This window comes from Sparus aurata, chromosome 8, assembly GCF_900880675.1.
Source record: "Sparus aurata chromosome 8, fSpaAur1.1, whole genome shotgun sequence".
Lineage (NCBI taxonomy): Eukaryota > Metazoa > Chordata > Actinopteri > Spariformes > Sparidae > Sparus > Sparus aurata.
In genome coordinates this window covers 12,061,572-12,083,816 of record NC_044194.1, presented here as the reverse complement: position 1 = coordinate 12,083,816, position 22,245 = coordinate 12,061,572, and the positions used below count along the sequence as shown (strand labels likewise).

The 22,245-nt window shown below is 43.4% G+C and overlaps 1 protein-coding gene across 2 annotated transcripts in view; it reads right to left on the bottom strand.

Annotated features, from left to right (window-relative positions):
- Positions 1 to 5,539: 5,539 nt before the first annotated feature.
- Positions 5,540 to 22,245, bottom strand: part of roraa (RAR-related orphan receptor A, paralog a) — a 188,261-nt gene continuing 171,555 nt past the window's right edge. For both annotated transcript variants that reach the window (XM_030427000.1, XM_030427001.1), the window contains 9 exons: positions 16,553 to 16,638; positions 14,936 to 15,077; positions 12,065 to 12,460; positions 11,306 to 11,427; positions 11,073 to 11,205; positions 9,945 to 10,052; positions 8,799 to 8,909; positions 8,471 to 8,583; positions 5,540 to 8,083 (listed from right to left, as the gene is read on the bottom strand). In XM_030427000.1, the coding sequence (XP_030282860.1) occupies positions 7,919 to 8,083; positions 8,471 to 8,583; positions 8,799 to 8,909; positions 9,945 to 10,052; positions 11,073 to 11,205; positions 11,306 to 11,427; positions 12,065 to 12,460; positions 14,936 to 15,077; positions 16,553 to 16,638 (1,376 nt within the window). In that variant the 3' untranslated portion in view covers positions 5,540 to 7,918. The remainder of the gene's footprint in view (positions 8,084 to 8,470; positions 8,584 to 8,798; positions 8,910 to 9,944; positions 10,053 to 11,072; positions 11,206 to 11,305; positions 11,428 to 12,064; positions 12,461 to 14,935; positions 15,078 to 16,552; positions 16,639 to 22,245) is intronic.

Below are 22,245 nucleotides of genomic sequence, written 5' to 3'. Positions count from 1 at the left end.
AAAAAAATCAAGCCCCAGAATCAATAGGTTGAAACCTCCCGTTGGTCCTGCTTATAATGGAAATAATGTTTTCAATTGTTGTTGTTTTTTCTTTTTCATTAGGTTAATGAGAAACATTTCGACACCTTTTCCAAATATTTTAAGGATCTGACAAATCAATTCAAACAATTAATACGAATGACTCCACAGCTTTATCAGATTGCAGCTCCCGAAGGCTTCGTCACCAGGGCCAAGGTGCAGCATCGCAAAAGTGAGATGAAACATTAATATATATTCCCTGCAGGGAAATTGAGTCATCCATTAAAAATAACAGACCTGTTTCCCAGGAGGTATAGAAACTACAAGGTGTTACACAGAATCTGCAGAGTTTGTGTCATGAATTGAGGGAAAATGCTGAAACTGATCTTTAAGAGAGAGTTCCAGATTTTACTTTTTCTTTTAACTTACCTCAGACTTCTTTCATAACTATAATTCTTAAATTGGACAGAATTGCCCATGGTCACATATTTTAATCATGCAGTTCAGTGCCATAAATTGTTCGACCGGCTAAGGTTTTCACTGAACTTAACTTGTAACAAAGACAACTGACTTTATATTGGATTTATGTCCAGACCACTACTATGAACTTCCCTGGTTATTGGTTTAACCTCATATGTATGCAGTAATGTGGTGTATTTACGTCATTATAATATGTCTAAGATAAAAATGTCTCAGACAAGTTTGTTTTCTAGACATATTTTTGTGTGCGTGTGGTTAAAACTATCATGCCTTTGCTTGGATATTCATTGGCAGTCGCGCAGATTTATATGTGAGCAATAAACCAATTGAAATGCTACCACCTCTGATTCAATATTTAATCACTAATCAGGATGGTTAAGCCAGAGCAAATTATTGTCAATTAAAACTAATCAGTTTTAATAAGTCCGTTATAAACAGAGTGAGCTAGAGAGGGAGAGATTAGACAACAGAGACAGATAAAGAGTCAGAAAATAAAAGCCCATTACAAGCGGTAAATTTTATTATGGGATAACAGCACATAAAGCACATCTAAAATCGATGTGTCCAATGCACTTTTAATAAAGGTAATATTAAAGGTACAGTTTCTAAGTACAATATAACAACATTCATATTAGAATGAAAAGTATTTAAAAGACAACATTAAATTTCTTATTTTTCTTTACAGCCGTATTTACAAAATGAATCAAAATACTTATTTTCATATTTAAGAATCAGACAAGAAGGAGCAAAACTACGTTTGTGAATAGACTACCTGCTAAAGAGAGTTCAAAAGAGCTGGATAAAAAGGTACATGATCATCTGTCCCCATTTTAACATCAGTAGCAAACGTGTGACTTAGAAATTTGTGACGACCACACACTAGTTTCGGCTTTCCCATAATTTGCACTGCTTTTGCATGAAAAAAAAAAAAGAAAAAGAAAATCAACCCGTGCTCCACCCCACCCTTCATGTTAGGTTACCCGAAACCGACTTGAGTGTACACTGAACACAGAACATTAAAGAAATCCAGATGTGTTGTATGCCTCTTTTACAAACACATACAAATATTTGATATACAATGCATTAGTAAATCTTCTGTTCTCTGTGAATTAAAAAAAAAAAAAAAGAAAATTGATATAAAACAAACAGAAAGTGAAGAAGAAATGCGGTCTGCCTGTTTTTTTGCCTAATCAAAAGAAAAAAAAAACAACAACAAACAAAAAACAAAATGTGCAGGTGAGCTTTTGTGTCATATCATCTGCCAGCGTTTATTTAACCATTAAAGATCGACACGGGAAACAAACTTCCCAGCTGTGTGTCTCAAATAAGGTGAGGGGGTGACATGTACACTCTAGAAACGGACCACTGAAAAAACATTAAAACCCTTTTAAACATAGCGCGTCAACCCACGTGAGAAAAATGATTAACATCACATAAAAAGGAGGAATCTGAAAAAACATTTTTGAAGCAATGCGAGAGTGAGAAAAAATCATCCTCATGTACAAAATACATTGTCACTTCAGTTACACGTCTGGAAAAAACCACAAAAAAAGACAATCAAAAAACCCATGTATGCATCTTGTTACACCGAGAGGCACTCAGTGTGATACGTTGTATATTATTGCAAGCATATTCTCACTGATATTTGCTACAGAGTGGAGAGAGAGAGAGAGAGAAAAGTTCAACTTTGTCCTCAAAATGGCAATTTTTCGTTTCATGTACATTTGTAACACTTCTCGTGGTGCAAAAAAAAAAAAAAAAAAAGGTTTTATGCCACTGGTCTCGAAGAAAAAAAAAAAAAAAACGCTTTCAGGATAGTCTTAAAATGGGGGAATAACAAAAGCATACCGAGGCTCTGTTTTTAATAATAAAATCCAAGCACCACTTCCCTGCATCAGGTGAAGAACTATGCAGACACAAGAGAGGTAAATATTTAGTATCTTAAAACCTGACAAACTATAGCCTCAGTGAGTGGTTTTTTACAATCAAAGAAAAAACACAATACTGCTGTTTCAGTTTGAATATTATCAGTTTTTTTTCCGCAAACCAGAAAAAAAAAGCAACCTTAAATAGTTTGTTAATTAGCAGATACTAGCTTTGCTATAAGTCAGAAGGAAATAAGTGCCTTATCCCGAGACGTGCACACTGATACAGGGTGCCGGCCAGGTACATTTTTAACCACTATCATTTTCATTATCATTATTTATTTATTGAGTCCTAATATCAATAATACATTAATATGCAATGAAATGAACGGACTAATAGGGCGGCCAGGCTTAGGAATCAATACTTTTTGTTCACGAAATTAACTTACCTAGCACCACACGTTAGGGCAACACAAAATAAATGTCAGCACACCCTATTCTCTATCAAACTAATCCTAAAGGAAGGGGAAGCAAACTAGAAACAAGAGTTATCGTACAATATGGTGTAATCGATAAACAGATAAATATTTCCACTGGGTAGGCCTTAGTAGCAGTATTTTCCTCTTACCTATACAGACAGAAATTACGAAGCTACCTTTTTTTTTATACAATGTGATCAATAATAACATTAAATATGGTGGATAAACAGCCGAGAATGAGGGAGAGAGAAAGAGAAAGAGAGAGAAAAATAAGATATACAGCATACAGGCCAATGTCAAGTTCTTAGTTCTCCACCCGGGAACAGAACTGGTCAAATATACAGATGGAACATAAAAAAGAAAACAAAAAAAAACATCCACGAAAAAAAAGTTTCAACACAAAATAAAAACCAAAAAAAAAAAAAAAAAAAAAGTGATAAATAAGAGGTGTATTTACATGCAGATGTTCAAAGACTATTATGCACAAAAAGAATCAAAAAAATAATACACAGACATATATTATTGCTTGACATTCGATTATGGCTAAAAGTTGCTTCTCGTTTTTTCCTTTTTTTTTAAAACTATATTCTTAAAACGTAATTTTTTAATCATAAATCCTTATCAGCTGTGCTTTGGAAAATGAGTTCTGTTTTTAAAAAATGTAAATGACTTGACTCATAATTCTGGGTAACACACCGACACTCCGGCACAACTTTCTTTTTTTTTAAGCGTGACATAACTCCGATCTTCACAATTTTACGGTCAAGAAGACTTTTTTTTTCTCGGAAATGTTGCACTCCAGAATTCATTTCAGTTCATTTTCAATCCTGGAACTGATAGAGTGATGGGTTTTGGGTTTTTTTTTTGGTGCTGTGAAGCCCGGTCAATGTCGCCTCACAGCCTTCAGCAGACCTTTTGAATTGTCGAAGGCATTATGTCATGCTTTTTTAAAAGAAAAAACCTACACCTATCATGGATGGATCAAGCTCAGCATCTCCAAAACCATTTTTTTCCCTCTGACAAAATAAAAAACAAACCAAGACCCTCCTTGTCCACATAACCCTGTTCCTCTGTAATTATTAAAGCCTTGTCTGGGGTTTTTATTTTATTCACACACTGTGAGAACAAACACATAAACACACGCGCACACACACTATTGCTTTTTTTTTTTTTATACAAACAGACGACAGAGCAGAGACAGAAGGGACCAGCACATTTTTTTTTTTTTTTTACTGAATACTATACACTGATTGAATAGCACACTTAGCATCAATCCCTTTAATTAAAATCGGGATATATCTCAAGTGAGAATATACAGAAGGACATCACTTTACAGGCCTGTGTGAAGGCGCAGTTTATAGTTAGACACAAGAACTCGTGTTTGATGACCATCGTTCTGCTATCCTGCCAACCATACCAGTACATAAAAAGATGAGAACAGAGGGGATGGGGCTTTGTTATTTTGTATTTTCGTCGTTCTAGGCTGAGAGTTATTAGTTCGAGTCAGCTGAATGAATAAAGTCAATCGAAAAAAAGGATGACGACTGCACTGTAGAGACCCGTAATTGTAACACAAGGCGTATTGCTTGTTTTTTATATTGTAGAAACACGTTACACGCCACCCAACCATTAAGTCTTAAGAAAACAAATTCATGAGAGAAGAGGCGTTCTGGTGGTAGACCTTAACTATGTGACAACGAAGCTACATTACAACAGCTTAACAAAGAATCAAACCATATATTAGTTTTTTGTTGTTTTTTTGCAAACAAATAACAGGAAATCAGCCTAATCTCGATCTCTTCTCTGAACAGTAAGTGCTGTACTGCGTGTTCAGTATGTGCTGTGCCGCCTCCCTCCCTCCCTCCCTCCCTCCTCCTCCTCCTCTCATCAATTGAGTGCTTTGAAGAGATTTGAAAGATTCACAAAAAAAAAAAAAAGAGGAGCTAATCAAATGCTCTGCAACTGTCCGGAGGGAAAGCGAGCTGCTTCTTCGGTTTTTTCGGTCTACCTGTTAACCTCCCTGAGCGTTCACAACCTCATTTTCTCTCTGCTGCTCTCTCCCTCTCTCTCTTGCCGGGGCCTCCGAGGCCTCTCAAACCTGGATTGTCTAGCAGTTTGTTCCAGACTGGGTTTTTTTTTTTCTTTTTTCTTTTGCTGGGAGACTGAGGTTTACTAGTCGTAGAGGGCTTGTGCATATCCAAATAGGATCATAACAGAGATTATTACTTAGGTACAGCATATCTACTACAACCCAAACACAACAGATTTCAGTATTGCATAAGAATATTTGGTTTTTCTAAGAAAGAGGGTTACCACTTTTAAAAGACCCTGATGACACCGTTTGAAACCAAAACAGATTTTTTTTTTGTATGTGTGTGTGACAGGAATATGCTGTTAAAACTGTGATGGCGTTTGGACTTTTTAAAAAAAAAATTTTTTCTTTACAAATGAGATTTTCTTGAACTCGACCGCAGGGGCGGGGGCGGGGGGCACAGCGTGGTCTTGGAGGCCCCCTTAAATGTAAAATTCTGAACCACTGCGTTATGAATATATTCAAATGTTAATCTCAACCACTTCTCATGGAACATCCCTGACCAAAAAAAAACAAAAAAAAGCACAAGCTAAAAACCTAAATGAGTACAAACAAATGTCCTCTCAAAAGCGCAAAAGAAACTCGTCCCTGAGGGGTGACAGCACGAGGCGGTGACGCCTTGTACAAATTGCACGGCAGAGGAATGATAGTGTGCAAACACAAGAAAAAGAAAGAAAAAGAAACAACTGGATTCTGTGATACGGTTGGTGACAGATGTATTAACATGCTTTGTTGGGTTTCTAAAGGGATATCACTTTTTTTTTCTTCGAGTTTTTTTTTTTTTTGCTCTTTTTTTAAAAGATATTTCAAGAAGCCGCTACTGAGATTGCTGGAATGTCTTAGGAATCCATTCTACGTTATAGACTGGTAGACTGGAAAGCGGAAAGCGACGACTACTGTTTGGCACATCCAGGGTTTTTTTTTTTTTTCATCTACCACTTTACTACCACACTGACAAGAAAGACACACTCAACAAAACAGAAACACAACAACAAAGCATTCTGAAAATAGCACTTGTCCTACCATTTTTATGTTTCTCCCCTAATCGTACAAACAACAGCTAGTCTAATTATTGCGGGAATATAGTTAAGTGCTACCTGACATCTTTTTCTCTCCCTCGTTCTCTTTCATGAGTTATTTAACCAAAACATGTTACAAAAATAGAAGCTTTACTACCAGACAAGGCTTTGAATATTCACTTGCCCTTCACTGTTTTTCCTTCTGTGTCCTGTTGTGGCATCGCCGAGGCCGTGGTGAGAAGGCAGATGGAGTCACTCGAAAAAACGATCAACTAAAAAGCACTCAAAATATTCCGAAGGAGGCTCATGAATGTGCTTTAAGGTTAGACCTTGTGTCTTTGTCAGGCTCGGGCTGTGAACTCACTTGCTGTGTCTTTACCTTCCACTAGATGGAACAATTGGATTACAGTCTGTGTGTGATCTCTCCAAGTCCGACCTCAAGGCTGTTCAGTGTTGATCTGTTGCGATAACGCTGGAATTTAATGTTCCTCTTCACACAATACGTGGGGGTTTTTCACAATAAAATTAGTGTGATATGTTTGGACAAAAGGGTCTCTCAACGAACGCCGCTCGATCCAAAGATCAAGGAGAGCGGCTTGACTGCAACATGCTGTTACTGTACACATGCGCACTCGCTGGAAAGGAATATCAGGGCTACATTTTTGACAGGTGTTTGGCAGGCGAGTTGTTGAGGTAACAGGTGACGGAGCTCCTCTAACCTGCCTTCTCATCTGTGCCTCTTTTGTTCACCGCCGCCCCCCCTGGCAGCCACGCCAGCAGTCCCTAACAGACAGCCCTTGCACTTCCAGAAACGGTTTCATCTGCAGCTCCCCAGGACTAGCCTCTGTGACCATGGTTCAACTTGTATTTCTTGTGCACATGCAACACATCACTAGGTAAATATACAAGTCTTAAATTAAAGAAAGGTGTAAATAAAAGTGCCTTATCAATTCAACAATTAAGAATGGTCTAACTACTAATATCATACATGTTATTTAAAATAGATTCTATAAACATTACTTTTTTCTGTATAGTAAGTACTTATGACCATATACCCTGTAGTACATTATAAAACAGGTGGAATGGACCCTTTTCATTGTGTTGGTGCCCTGTGCTTCTCCAGGGCACCTGTCCAGAGAAGGATTAATAGCAGATGGCCTTACATGATTTCACTATGCAACAATGGTGGATGGAGTCTTTGACAGCTAAAATCATTGCGTTTTTCATTAGAATTACCAGAATTCTATGTTTCTTTCTTTTTTTCTCTTTTTTTTTTTTAAACGATTGTCCACAGAGAGGTGCCGATTGCATCACCATGCCGACAGACCCCTCCCTCAAAGTCGCTGTGAGTTTTCATTCCAGGAACTGCATCCAAAAAAGATAACACAAGAGAAAAAAAGATGGCTGAACTTGACCATAATGTGCGCATCCGTCAGCTATTTGTTTTAGTTTGGGGATAAAGTGTTCGAAGCAGATAGAGATGATTATAGAGAAAAATAATACTGATGTGGATTTATCTTCTAGTCGAAGACGTCTTCAGCGGTTTGATTTCCAGAAAGTGACTCATTAATCGTGCAATTACAAGCCAGATGCACCAAAAAAATCATACTAATGGTGGTGTAATAAATACTAGGGGAAATACTTGGATAAAAATGAAGTGAATCATGAGTTCCGGGTTAGACAATACGCAAAAGAGGGTCAAGTTCAACCAGACAGAAATTATTTGTCCCCATCTCCTCTTCATGTCCCATGGGGTGTCGGGTCCCACAAGTCTTCCAAAGAGAACTAAATTCAATAAAGTAAACCTTGAGAATCAACTCCCTAAGCCCTCCCCCTCCAATGTAAAAGAAGAAGTTGAACAGCGTGCCATCTGTCCGCTCTGGTTTGTGCAGGGCACCAATAAAGTGTCTCAGATTCCTCCTCCACATTCCCCTACGGTGGGCACACTGGCACCTGGCAGGGCTGCTACCCGTCAACGGGCATGGACTGCTCAAAGTCTGATCCGAACAGCTCCTTGTATAAGGGGGGGAAGTGGGCACGCACAATGTCTGGGTATATTGCTTTGAAAGCTGTAAGCTTCTCTGTATGCCTACTGCACAGCGCTCGCAGTGTCGACACTTTGCATATCAACTGTGGAGAGAGAGGAGACAGGCTGTTTAGATTCACGGGGAAGCAAGGACATGGAGCAATGGTAGTGAAAAACATCCCTCCCTACAGTGTATTCCCGCTCACACAGGGGCAAACAGACTTGTAAATATTGAGACAAGCGCTAAGGCACGAGGAAAAGTTGACACTTCGTATTACGGAGCTGGTACAATTGATAAATTGCCACTCCTCTACTGATAAAAAGGCATTTCATGTAACATTACGAATGCTTCCCCTGAAATCTGTGCTGTGCTCTAAAAATGGTTGATGGCCTGTGGATAAAGATCCTAAACAGTGGGAGATTACACTGCTACAAGGGTAGAGCATGCTTAGCAGACAGCCACTTTAAGGAATAATGGATGGAGTGTGTACCTTTGTAAGTATACCATCCTCTCTGTGGTTCTTCTGCAGGACGTGCTGGAGCGCCAGCTGGATCTTCTGCTGGAGTTTCTCCACCTTCACCTTCTCCTGGAGCCAGGATCGGTCTGTGAGGCAGAAATCACAACTTTTTGCACAAACTCACGCAGGCGGCGAAAAAAGTCAACTCGGCTCATGCGAAAAGTAATGACGCAGTGCCACTAATATACGAAATTAATTGATGGAGGAAAAACCAGGAGGGCAACAGCGCTCCTTGTTGTGGTGAATACGTGTCTGCCTTTTTTTTTTTTTTCTCTCTCTGTGCACCGTGAGTGACACCTACCAGCAGACATCAACACAAAGGCGGAGAACAGGGCGATCTCATCCTCAGACAGGTGCATAGAACACAAGTTTTTCCCAAACTCGAAGACGGAGCTGATCAAGTCGTCACAGCCTGCCACAGCAAAGGACACAGAGAGAGGGCTTAGGATGAGGAAGACCAAAGAACAACATTCACTCTTGATCTTTATTGGGAGAGAGGCACATAGGGAGGGGAGAGGAAGGGGAAGGAATGAAAAAGAAGCGGCATGCTGACAGCACATGGGAGCGTCTTAAGCAGAACAGGCAATGCTTTTACTCAGTTTTTGCCTCCCAGACGAGTCACTTTTGGCAGTTGGGTGGTGTTATGCAAGCCAAAATGAGGTCACTATTGAGGCTTTTAGTTAAATCAATTATCGAGGATAGAAAGAGACAGGCGGATGCCACCGCAGCTCGGGAAGCCCATCACTCTGCCTCCCCCGCCGCGGACCCCTCTGCACAGAAAACACAGGACACTGGGACTTCTTGAAGCTGGGACAGATACACATGCTCAGTCCAATCCACACGCAAACAGGGAGTTGCAGGGAATGGTAAAGTTGTGCCGCGAAACAGAATTCAGCATTTTCACTGCCACTGTGGGATGCATTTACATTTTTACTTTTTATTTTTTCGTCAAAAGGCAGTCAGGAAACGCGAGAAAATCCATGGTGGAGAGCCTCACTAATGTCACGGCAGTCAAACACGAATGCTATTTGCTTTTGCCTGAGATGTTTTATGTCAGACTATCAATGATGGTTTTGATAGCGCGCTCCCTAAAGACACTCCGTCTGGCTTTATTTATTCCACAGTTACGGGAGCCATATGCAGCAGAGCCTCACTAACGTCTCTGTTCTACCATAAATAACCGTTGCAGAGACAGCAATGCCAGGTGAGGCAGGGATGAGTGCTCAGAGTTTGCTTCCAGGCCTTCAGCGCCGTGTAGAACAGAACAGCAGACTCTAATTTTGGCTATTACACCGAGGAAAGGAGTAAGACACAGTAAGGAACACACACAAACACGGAGGCATGCAGATACACACACATGCAGGCTCATTCAACCTACGCTTGCACGCGCACACACACACACACACACCCACCTACCCACACATAAACACACAACCACTCCACTTACCTAATGACTTGAACACATCAGGTCCGGCATACTTTCCATCAAAATAGACTGTGTTGTTTTGCGAGTCAAAGGCACGGCACATTCTGACAAACACAACTTCCAAAGAGCCTGTGGAGACAGACAGGAACAAGATGCTGAATCTGAGCTTTGCTTCTTCTTCTTCTTTTTTTTTCTTCTTCTTCCCTAACAGTTACACATCAGTCAAGGATGCAAAACACATGATTGTGCTTTGTGCTATTCTCCTACAACACGAGTAACACAACCACTTTGAAATGAAGAAGGCTGGCGTCAGAGAGGGAAGGAGAAAAAGCACCTCTGCAGATGATAATATCATAGACAGAAGGCTATTCTTCCGTAATGACATGCCAGATAAAAAATTGCGCTTCATTCAGTAGTGACAGTGCTTATTCATTCAACCTTTATTTAGCATGATAGGTAGGGGAATTTTTTTTCCATCCTGCAATTTGTACCACGCTGTGGGAGTGGATAAGAGGATCAAGAGAACGTTACAGAAGCCATTACTGCCTCTGAGGGAGATGCAACTGTTTTAAAATGTCACGTCTGACAAGGGATCTCAGTCTTTATTTCATTATTCATATTGGCTGTGCTAATGTAAATAATACTCAGGGAAAGACCCAGGAGAGGTGTTTGTTTGCTGCATGTGTGGTATGTTTGTATCTGCGTGAGCGTTTGTATTTTGCACCTAAATATAGGTGACTGTGCGCGGAGCCATGGCTACATTTTAATATTCTGTAAGTACATCTTCATGAGAGCGGTTCGAATAAGTAGATGTCGTCTGTGTCTGGGAAAAGAGAAGGGAAATGGCAGCCCTCGCGATAGGTATTATCTGAGCTCAGGAACACATTGCTTATCTAATGCTGTGTCCATCCCTGCTATGTATGTAATGAATGGAGGAAAATAGAGAGCGACAGACAGAGAGAGGAAACAGGCAGGGTGGGGTCTCCTCTCTGTGACACTGTCTGTGCGTGTGAAGAAGAGGGCTTTGTGCAGTCAGGTCAGCTACGCCCTTGTGACAATGCCAGAGGGGGGTGGTGGTGGTGGTGGTGATGGTGGTGGTGGTGGTGGGTGAGTTTGACGGCAGCAGGCCATGTTGACAGGCTGTCATACCTGCTTTCAGCAGCACTATCTGATCATTCTGACACAGCTCCATGAAGCCGTCGATGCGCTTGGCGAACTCCACCACATACTGAATGGCCTCTGTTATTTTGATAGCACACAGCTGCCACATGACTTCCCGGGGCTAAGAACAGATAGGACAGAGAATGGGTTATCGGCTTTAAAACAATGAATTTGATTACTGTAACTGCTGCGGAGGCCTGAGCAGGCTCGGCCGTGGTTACCTTGCTCTGGTAGCTCTCCACCTCTTCCTGCAGGAAGGCCTGCCAGGTCATCTGCTGCAGCTCCTCCCTCAGGTACTGACATGTCTCCATGTGTGACTTGGAGATGTTCTGGGCCAGGTGCTCTGCAACACAACCACAATCATCACAAACCCAGAAGACCGCGGTTGAGATCTGAATGTTACTCGCGAGGCTATGTGAAAGGGAAGACCTCGCTGATGAAATATGCCACAGGAAAGGAAGATTTATTTACTGAGCTTTCAAGAAGGAGGAGAGGCGGATACGCGTGGGCTTTTTTTGACTGGGAAAAGGCTTGTTGACATTTCCTTTAACTGCCTGCAGGAAGCTCATAACTTAAGGTTGAGGCAAAGCCAATCTAGTTATGACACAAATGCATGGAGAGGAGGAGGGGCGCCACGTTACTCACTGAAACAAAGGTCACATTTTCTCTGAGAGAAATATTGAGTATAAGAATTTAAATGGTTTTGAAAACACATCTGTTAAAAGGAGTTCCTAGGCACAGGGGAGCCTAAAAAAATGATTTCCCCAGACGCCTGCCCTGCTGGATCCTGATTGGCCCTAATTAATGGAAACTAATTACAAAAAAGAGGCTCTTTTAATGAGTGTTGGAGATGAGTCTCCAACCTCCTGCTATTTTAAGCAACCTTTGTGTCGTTTGCCCCACGGTTGAGTTGTTCTCCCCCCTCCTCCATTTTTGCTGTCTCTCCTCTTGTCTCCCCCTGCCTCTCTTCTGCTCCTTACCTAGTTCAGCCATGGACACGGTGGGGGAGGTTTCTCCGTTGGTGAAGGAGCAGTAAGGGAAGAAGCCAGAGCCGGGGGCAAAGTCGCAGATGGGCTCCGGCTTGATGCCGTTGATGTCCAGGCCTGACTGGTCAGGAGATGGCTGGATGTCCAGGTAGAAGCTGCTGACTGCCGAGTCTGGTTTGCTGCCATCAGGGGTGTGACCATCCATGTAGCCGCTGAGGTCATCATGGAGTTCTGTGAGGCCATTGGCTGAGAGGCCATAGCTAGGTGTGAGCGGCTCCGCCTCTCCCGGCTGTTGTTGGTGGTCACGCTGCTGCTGCTGCAGCCTGTGCTTCTGGACCTCGGCGTACAGGCTGTCTCGCTGCTTCTTAGACATGCGGCCAAACTTCACCGCTGTGGTTAGCAAGACAAAAAAACATGACGGACATTACACATCATAAAGAAATTTAATTTGTTTTAATATGAAAGCCTCATGAATGAATGGATGTCTCAGTGTTAAAGAAATTATGCATCCTTTTAAAGTCTCCCTCACTCCATCTTGTTTCAAGATACTGAAAGTCACTTCTAGAAACTGCCTAAAACAGCGTAATTGCTTAGCAAGCTAAATTATTACTCCTTTAAAAGGAAAATGAAACGTCATCTAATTCAGAGACAAAATTACTTGCTTAGATAACAAGGAAGCTGGTTGAATCGGGGACTTTTTTGAGGCACAAAACTGAATTTTCTTCCACACTTACAGATCATTTTTCAATTCGTGCCCTCCCCTCACGCAGTCACACTCCAACAATGCATGTTAAAATCGTATGTCTTTGTCAGACCAAAAGATGGCTGCTGCTAGCATCATTAGGCTAGTGTTAAAATATCAAACTGTTGATACATCGTCATTCTGAATATTTGAATAGTTTCAATGTTCATTTTCTGCTGTATCGATACACCAGTACCAGCTGCTTTTCCTCCAGTAGCGAGTTATCACAAACACACACACTGTTTGAAGGCCCAGTAAATTAACTTACATCTTTCGATATAAAATTCGAACATTTTAGGCCCTCACTGTTCATCCAATTTTTCCCAATGGTATAAAACGTGATGCTGAATATAGATGTTTTTGAGGTGACCAGACAACACTTGATAGACTGATAGTACAGTGCAGTACTAAACAGTCATATGACCTCTTAAAAGATAACACTGAAACAAAATCTAATCTCCACATTTCAGGAGGGATCAGTAATGACAGAAATCATGAGGATAAATGAACATCTTCATGAGCACAGAGGCAGAAGTGGGAAGTGACTAACAGCTTACCGGCCACTCAAACATGAGACAGGATACGCTGCTGCCTCCTGTTTCAAGGTTTCCAGACTAAACATTGGTGCTGAGAATGAGACTCCTTGGCCTGAGTTCTGGGGGCCTGGCAGTATGTCAGCCGGTCACAGTGTGTGTGTATGTGTGTGTTTGTCTACGCACAGTGGAAAGCGAGTGGAGCGTCGCAGAGGAGAGTGCGGGCAGATGGGCTCTGGTGTGTTGAGTGAAGGCGAGAGTCACCTTCGTCTGTCCTGAGTGTGTGTGTGACTGTGTGTGTGTGTGTGTGTGTGTGTGTATATGTGCATATGAGAATGTGTATGGCTACGCAAAGGCACTTATAAGTGCTAATGTACTTCTGTGTTTATTCACATTCATGAATATGTATATACACGTTTAAGGCAAAGTGGTGTACGTGAGGATGTGCCAGCCTCTGGTGCTGCATGTATGTTCAGGTTTCTACCTGCTTTAAGGAAAAAAAAATGAAAAAAATACTGTAGATCTGCTCTGTTCTGACGTAATCTCCTCAGATCTGCCCGGTCTGGATCGGCCCAGTCTGGACCAGCCTGGCACAGCAGGAGCCCTACAGCACGCATCCCCACCTGTGTGCTCCCATTACTGCATCTCAGCTGCAGCAGCTCTGATGACAACCTCTAACAACCTCCTATTTCATCAAACCTACTTTCTATCACAGCAACGAATTAGTCCAACAGACAAAGCACTCACCTGCTCCTGGGCAGACAATGAACTGTCGTCTTAGCATGCGTTCATGTCACAGTTTTCTTGGAACATGTCTGTCGTGCCTCTCTGAGAATAATGGCCGTCATTATCTGTGTGTTTTCTTTGTGTCTCCGCTAAGATTCGATTTGCAGCGCCACATCAGTGTTGGTGCCATGAATACACAACCATATAATAACAATGATGAACAGAAAGTAACGCGCACAGGTGTGAACGGCTACTGAAAAGTTAGCAGCTAACTAAGCCTGTGCAAAGAGTTGTGTTGTGTTGTGTTGACTATTTTGGGATAATAAACCTCAGGCTCATCATTTTGACTGATTTTCTCTGAAAAAAAAAAAAAAAGATTTTCAGTGCGGAGGAGTTTCTTGGGTTTTTTCCTACCACAAGAAAGATGCTGATGACCGTATGTTTACAGCAAACCATAGTGACCATAGCTCAGAAAATCTTTCCAGTCATAGAAAATAGAGAGGAAAATTAGTAGATGGCACGAGTTAGCGACTGATCTCTCCCTTTAATGGTTGTAATGTAAATGGTCATCTTCACTCACTCTTCATTCTTAGTTTTAACATAAACAGCCAAACTTCTCGATTGTTTGTCATGATAAATAACAAGCTCTATCAATAATAATGTTAATAACTGATATATTGATCCTGAAGAGGAACTTCTCTCTTTTTATATCTGCCCTCATAAAGAGGTCAAAAAGATCCAAAGGGCACTTGAGCAGAGCAGATTCTTGCCCACACACTGTCTCAAACCTGGACTCCTCACCCCCCCCCCCTGCTCACCACAGCATCCTGCTGTATCCACCCACCTCCTCCATCAAACACTTACCATCTCGCGACATGCCCACTGCCAGGCACTTCTGCAGCCGGCAGTGCTGGCAGCGGTTGCGGCTGGTGCGGTCGATCAGGCAGTTCTTCTGGCGGGGGCAGGAGTAGGCTGCATTGCTCTGCTGACTCCTCCTGAAGAAGCCCTGCACGGGGAGAGAGGGGGCACAGAAAACACCTCTGGTTATCGGACGAACCGCTGGATCGGTTCATGCCTTCACAGTGTTCTAGTGCTGACAGAATTCCGCCCTGATTGATCGTGATTCACTGTATTCCAAGCGGCGATATTTTTATTTTTCGTCTGCCAAACAGATGAGATAATAGCGCCACAGCAATGGTATTTTCCCCGGCTTAAATATGGCATCCAAAGAGCGCTGTATTTCACCAGCGTGTACAGCGGGAGGGTGGTGTGTTTGGGTAGGACTGATAACAGTGGATGGTATTTTTCTTCAGCGGGGTTATTAGTGTTGATTAACGCAGCACTGGCATGTGCAGTGCTAAAGGATTGCGAATGCACACCGACTGGATTCCTCATCCTTTGACTTAATGAATTGATTCCAGCACATCATTAACATGCCCCACTCTACTGCTCCATACACATATGTCTTAATTAGCTGCTCATTGGCTGTTTAATTACAAGAAAACAGCTGACAGCTGCCAAGTTGCTTTATAATGGAAGCCATTATGGAAACAGGCTATAACTGCCAGTGACAAGCAGCACTCTTTAATAATGCTATGATTTATGGTCCAAACTTTTGTGCTCGCACATATCATTAAAGGCCCCTCTGCTTTGGACTAATTAGCAATCATTAAAGATAGATTTCAGCAGTTTATTCTTTAGTGTTTTGTTACTTGCAGCTCTTGTGTGAGTGGAGAGGAGCACTGGGAAGAGCAGCTGAAAGAAACCTCTCTCTCTCTCTGTCTCTCTCTCTCTCTCGTACACACACACGCACACACACACACACACACACACACACACACACACACACAGGAGCAAACAGCAAAGGTGCAGGCTGGCTGAGGAATGCTAATGATGTGCCTGGTGACAAGCACAGGGACAAGAATACACCCTAAGCACAAAATTCCCCTCACTGTGAATGGCTGGTGCATTTGAAACAGTACAAAAGGCGGCTTCAATGGAGGCAACACTGTAGCAAACAGCCAACAATCTGCTATAATTCAAAGCACTCTCCTTTTTGATCATTTTATTTCAAGAAGAGCAAGGCTGCAGCAGAAGCAAGAAAAAAAATAAGAAAAGGAAAAAAAAAAAAAAAAACAGTGAAAAGACATGTCCCTGGGAGGGAAAGGCAGAGCAAGGCAGAGGGATGACTTTGTCCTACTAATTGTGGTGATCTGTGATGTCCTCTGTGGTGCTTGACCACTTTAATGATCATCTTCTGTGTGTTTACACTTCGCAGTGCCGACTCCGAAACCGTCGTAAAAACTTCACCAACGTTTTCAAACGTTTTTTTCCTTGCAAGCAACTTTTGCTTTGCTTCCTCAATTTTCTCCCCCGTCTTCCCCTCCTCAGCTCTCCTGTCCCTCACACACACACACACACACACACACACACACACAATACTTCCCATGACACAAACAGGTTTGGTCTCTTGATGCTTACCTTACAGCCTTCACATGTTATCACGCCGTAATGGATGCCTGATGATTTGTCTCCACAGATCTTGCAGGGAATTATTTCGATTTGAGCTGCGGAGAAGAAAAGGAAATAAGAAAAAAAAAAGAAAATCAAATTTTTTTTGCTGTCACAAGTCACTGTACAACACCCTCACCATGGATCCATGTTGGTACATGAAAGCGCACTGTGCTTCTAAAAGCATCTCATCCGGTGGCTTTTGAATCCTCACTTCCACAGAGCATTAGCAGAATATTTACAGAGCGTGGTGTGTGTGTGTGTGCGCGTGTGTGAAGCGGAGGAGGCCATTTTAAGTCCTCACAAGCAGCTAATGTAAACATGGTGTCAATTTGCATCCTGAACACAACTTACATAAGGACAAACTCGGCTACCCACAAACCCTCACACACCACAGTAGTGCTAATACAAGCCTTGTGCAATGACAAAGGCTCATTTCGCCACACGAGGACACGTATTCCCTGTCGGAAAACTTGACTTCGCGGAGCCTCTTAAAAACTTCAAAACCATAAAAACCTCAGGAGTAAATCCGCCATGGCCACAGAGAATCATAACGCGCCCACTGTGCTGGATGGAGCGGTGGCAGCGACTGTGTGCAGTGGTGGTGGTGGTAATGGTGTGTGTGTGTGTGGGGGGGGGGGGGGGGTGTTTGGCTGTGGTGTTGTACTGTTGACAGGCGTGTGATTCACCCGCCATAGAGGACAAAGGCACAGAGAGGACAGGCCTCATCCATCGTTGGCCTTCTCTTCAGGAGCGGACCACAGGGCAACACAACAGAACAGACAGAACACACAGACATCAGAGACGCAGAACTCCCAGCTCGTCCCGCTGCTCTCAGCTTTATCACTGCAGCCACTGATGCTACATCCCTCTCCACCTCCACCTCCCCCTCCGTCTTGCCCCTTCTCCCTCTCTCTCTCTGTCTCTCTCCCCCCCAGAGATCTGTATCTCGCAGCCCTCCTCCACATCTCCAACATCTCAGTCCCACTGTCCCAACAGTGCACTGCAGTGCCAGACGAACTCCGCTATCTGATCTAAATCGAGGAAAGATCACCGCGGGATATTTTCTCACGATGTAATGGTTTTCTCCAACCAGCCATGCACCCGGCCAATCAGAGCGCAAGGGGCTATTGCAACACAAGTCTATACCAATTAGGGGAGGAATATTATGATTTTGCCTTAATAAGAGGCAATAAAAATTACACTAATTTCAAAAAAAGTGGTGGTACATTCACTATGTCAGAGAGTTACATCAGCCTCTCCCCTCTAGCCAGGCCTGACTGTCTACTATCTAACAATCACTCTCTCTTCCCAAGACTAGAAGCCTCTAATATCCCTCATATACCTTAACAACCAACCTCTTTAAACTAGTTTGATCACATCAAAAGTACTTTTTGCTGGGGTCCAATCCAGAGATCCCTGCCCATTTTAATCATCTGCCTAGGAGCTTGTAATGTGTCATGTGGATAATGTCCTTGTCCCCGATGCATGCCCGCGAGAGGCCCTTAACACAGAGCCTCTAATCCACTAACCCCGGAGCCACACTCTATTCATTCAGGAATCTGTGTCTGTTCTCCTCGCGCTGCTGGAGTCAACAAGACCGGCCATGTTTACATGGAATTAGCCCACATTTTAGTAAAATGAACAAAAGGGAGTGGTGGAACATGCACAATTAATTCTCCTCCAGACAACACCTCCTGCGATTTGTGATTCCCGCGTACAATAGAGGGCACTGCACCTCGTCGGCCCAGATTAGAGTGAAATCCAGGCAGGAGGCGGGCTCTGACAACCTAACTGAGAGGGTTAATTTATAATTAATCTTTTCCTTACTGTGCACAGTTGCTTGTTATTTCGGTTAGGTCTATCTCTGTATGAGTGCACTCTATTGTTTGTTTTTGTGTTCTCCCTGCATGAGCATTAGCAGTGCAGTGTGTTTCGACTCCTTTAGCATTTTCAGCCTCATTACTTACATAATTTGTTCTGACATGCACTCACAACAACTGAAGCGTGCTGTAATTATGACTAGCTGTGGTTATGGTGAACTAAAGGTTGCAGTGACAGACCCCAGCCATTGGGTGGCAGTACAGGGCTGTGGCTATGGTTGTCTTGCCAAGTTAAGCCAAGCTTCCACCCACCCTATCCAGCCCACAGGCTTTTGGCTCTGAGCTCCAGCCTCTGATAGCTCCAGGCTTAGGCTGCTGCTAGCTTCCCCACCCCCACAGCATAGCTGCGAGATGCCTTCATCTCTCCTGAAGAAGCGGAGCTGGCTGGGCGCTTGCTCAGGCCTGACAGAGGCTGTGCCACATCAGGTGAAAGCAGTGGGAGTAGAGACGCGGGGGTGCCAGGCCGGGCAGGGCATACACATACACGAGCATGCCTCACAAAGCCCTATCTGCAGCAGGAAGGCCCTGAGTGCACACAGCCTCACTAGCTAACACCCTCTCACTCCACCGCTGCACAAGCCCCTGGATGCTCAGCGCACTCAACAGTAAAAAGGGTTTGTCTCTGGACCGGCTGAGGCTGCCTCTGTAGTTTCTTGTATGAGAAAAGACCTCAGTCTGAACATATAGCGATTTCCACACTGGGATAAGCTGCTTTCAAAAAGATGTGGAGAGGAGGGGTCACAGTGACACAATGGAGACCAAATACTCCATGAAGTCACCTCCACCATCAGCTAGGTCAATATTTGTGTTTCTATATGAGTATGCAAGTTGTCCACTTGAGTGACTGGTCATGAGGGCCCCTAAGCTGCACTTCAGACACTGAGTATGATTTAAACTGAATTCACACAGGAGAGTCAGGCAAACACAAAAGGGCCCGCGCCTATAAGCACTCCCAGTCTGGCAGTCAATATCTATTGACATGAGCTGCGGTGTTAACTGCCTCTTGGTGTGAAACAGGCAGCTGCTGGCTCGCTTGAGCTTGACCAGCACAGTGCCACTGATCCCATTCACCGCGCCTGCCTGCCTGCCTGCCTGCCTCCCTGCCTGCCCGCTTCCCTGCCAGCCAGCCCTGCCTGCTCTGTTTACGACATCAAAGCCAGGCACAGTTAAACGGGCAGCCATGCTAAAGCCCATCCCAGCAGCCTGCCGCTCCTCACAGCACTGCGAGATGGCCTCTGCGCGCAGGCCACTTCAAAGACACCTGCAGAGACGCCAAGATTATGTGCGAATCACACTGCAGCACAATCACACCACGCGCATAACCAAAAGGGCTGGACAGCGGCTCAAGACTGATTTCCTGCATGCAGCACTGCAGCCTGGCGTGGGTGTCTTGGACAATGGGCATGGCAGAAAGAGGAGACAGTCAAGCCGAATGCTAAAGCTTGCTCTTTGTCTGTCTGTGGTTGAGCAGTTCAAGGACACTGATTCACCACACTAGCGGGCCCTTTGAGGGGATAACGTGTCACTCAGAGCACATGTACAATAGGGCAGCAAGGCCTCTGCATGTTCACCCAGTGCCCTTCACTGTCTTCTTCACAGCCCCGACATCAACCCACCGCTAAAACTACACAATGTTTTCAAAGAGCTGGAAACTGACAGTCAAATGTGAACACCCAGAACAATTTGCCAAATGCACACGAGCAGCTTACAGGGGCCCTGTCGTAGTTTATCTTATTAGAAGCACTGAGTAGACAGACACTGTCAGACAGACAGGAGACTTCCTCCCTTTTCCACTGCTAACGTGGTGTTGCTTCATTCACAAGACACTCACATTGTGAAGCTGTAAAATATACATTGAAAAATTAGGGATATATTCATAATCTGTTCGTCAATATGCAGTGTAAATTCTTTAATCAGTATGCAGTGACGAGGAGCTGCTATAGTGGGCAATATTGCTGCCAGTTAAAAGCACACATTTTATTTATTTCCCGGTTAGCATTCTTTAATTCCCGTCATACGTTTTAGATTTTTTCAACAAAGCAGGTCGGCAACGTACATGGAGTAAAATCAAACTGAGAGTCCTACAGGCTTGTGCAAACACGGAAATCACTCGTAAAAATCTCCTGCATGTTCCCACTGAACCCTTGGACTACTGACATAACGCTGAAGGATTAAGATTATCCCTTACATTACAGACCCATGCCCAGGCCACCGTCATAATGCCGAGAGCTTAACCCATTACTCGATTGGACCATTAAATCATTTTCTCATGGCCTGATGATTCATGATAGACGTGCACAATAAATGACACAATGTACATCGTCCCAAAAGAAAGGATGTGAAGCAGCTGGAGAGTGAAAAAAAAGCGTTTGCTTCTCTGTGCATGGTGCTGTGTGTGTGTGTGTGTGTGTGTGTGTGTGTGTGTGTGTGCGTGGGTCGTGTTGTGTTGACAGCTGTCAATGACGGAGTGATGCAAGCCAGTGGGCTCATGTCAGAGATTATGTAAGGAACTGGACAGGGCACAGCATTATGAACCGATTAACAGTCCTTTCACCATCAGACAAACCGTGTTAATACACTCTGATTTTATAATATTTTGCAACAAAACCAAACAAAAGCTTACAAAAGATCACATGCCTTCTCCCCGGGGCAGGTTTTCTTAAAAAATAAAATGTTCGCACATGGTCAACATTCAAACACCAGCGGCACCAAACTGGCTTGCAAATGTGCACCGAGCACCGCTCCTCCATCATTATGTGCAGCTATTTTCTTTCTTTTTTTTTTTTTTTTTTCCTGCACAAACTTCCCATTTGGCAGTGGAGATCAGCTGTCGGTTGATAAACAGAGTCTTCTCTAAACAGATACCCATGACAGTCAGATCTAGCTGTTGAGAGACGACAGCCTAACAAGAGCTGGAATCAGAATTCTGCCTCTTTTTATCTGCCAGGGCTCTGCTGTCATGTGAAGGCGCACAACACAATACTTTTTTATTCCCATTTATGCAGCAGAAGAAAGGTTATTTGAATGTCAGCGGCAAAGGACAGTCGTGGCACGGAACACAGGCTGAATAGTATAAATGTGTGATTTGTTTAGGGATCGGAGGCTGCTGGCGTATTACCATAGAGCTGTTCTAATGGCGTTTGCTTGGTTTGTAGCACAGAAAAAGCACACAGAAATTCACCTGCAGACCAAAACTCTATATATCATCACTTTAAACAGCTTCCATTCAACGTGTAAACACGCTGAAGTCATCAGAAAATATACTGACCAGAGGGATTAGAGCAGGGAAAGACACAATTGACACATTTTGATGTCTCTATGCTGCTTCTTGCTAATTCCCCCCCAATTATTTAGCTGCCTAAGCTGTGATCCCCCTTCACTAGAGACCAGCTACATTTGAAGAGATATTTCCGTTTCAAAAGATGGGCTCTTTAAGCCTTTCCCTATTATTCCTTCATAGCGGCGCGGTGACTTTGCTGAAGCTCAGGTCTGGACCATTGCCCTGGGCTGCTTTTTGGATGAACTCATGCGTACATCTCTGTGTTTGTTTGTGTGTGAGGCCTATTAATATTTCAACACTGCCCAACTCCAGATGCCTGTACAACACAGCGGTGCTTCTCTCTTCATGTCTCTCCCTGTATTTACTTGACTGTTTTATTGAAGTGCATTCTGACACCCTCTATGAGGGGGAGCAGGAGAGGGGAAGATGTATTCCCAAACCGCAACATAAGACATCTCTCTCCATGTCTCTTTCTCCACCGGCGTAACAGTAATTTGGGC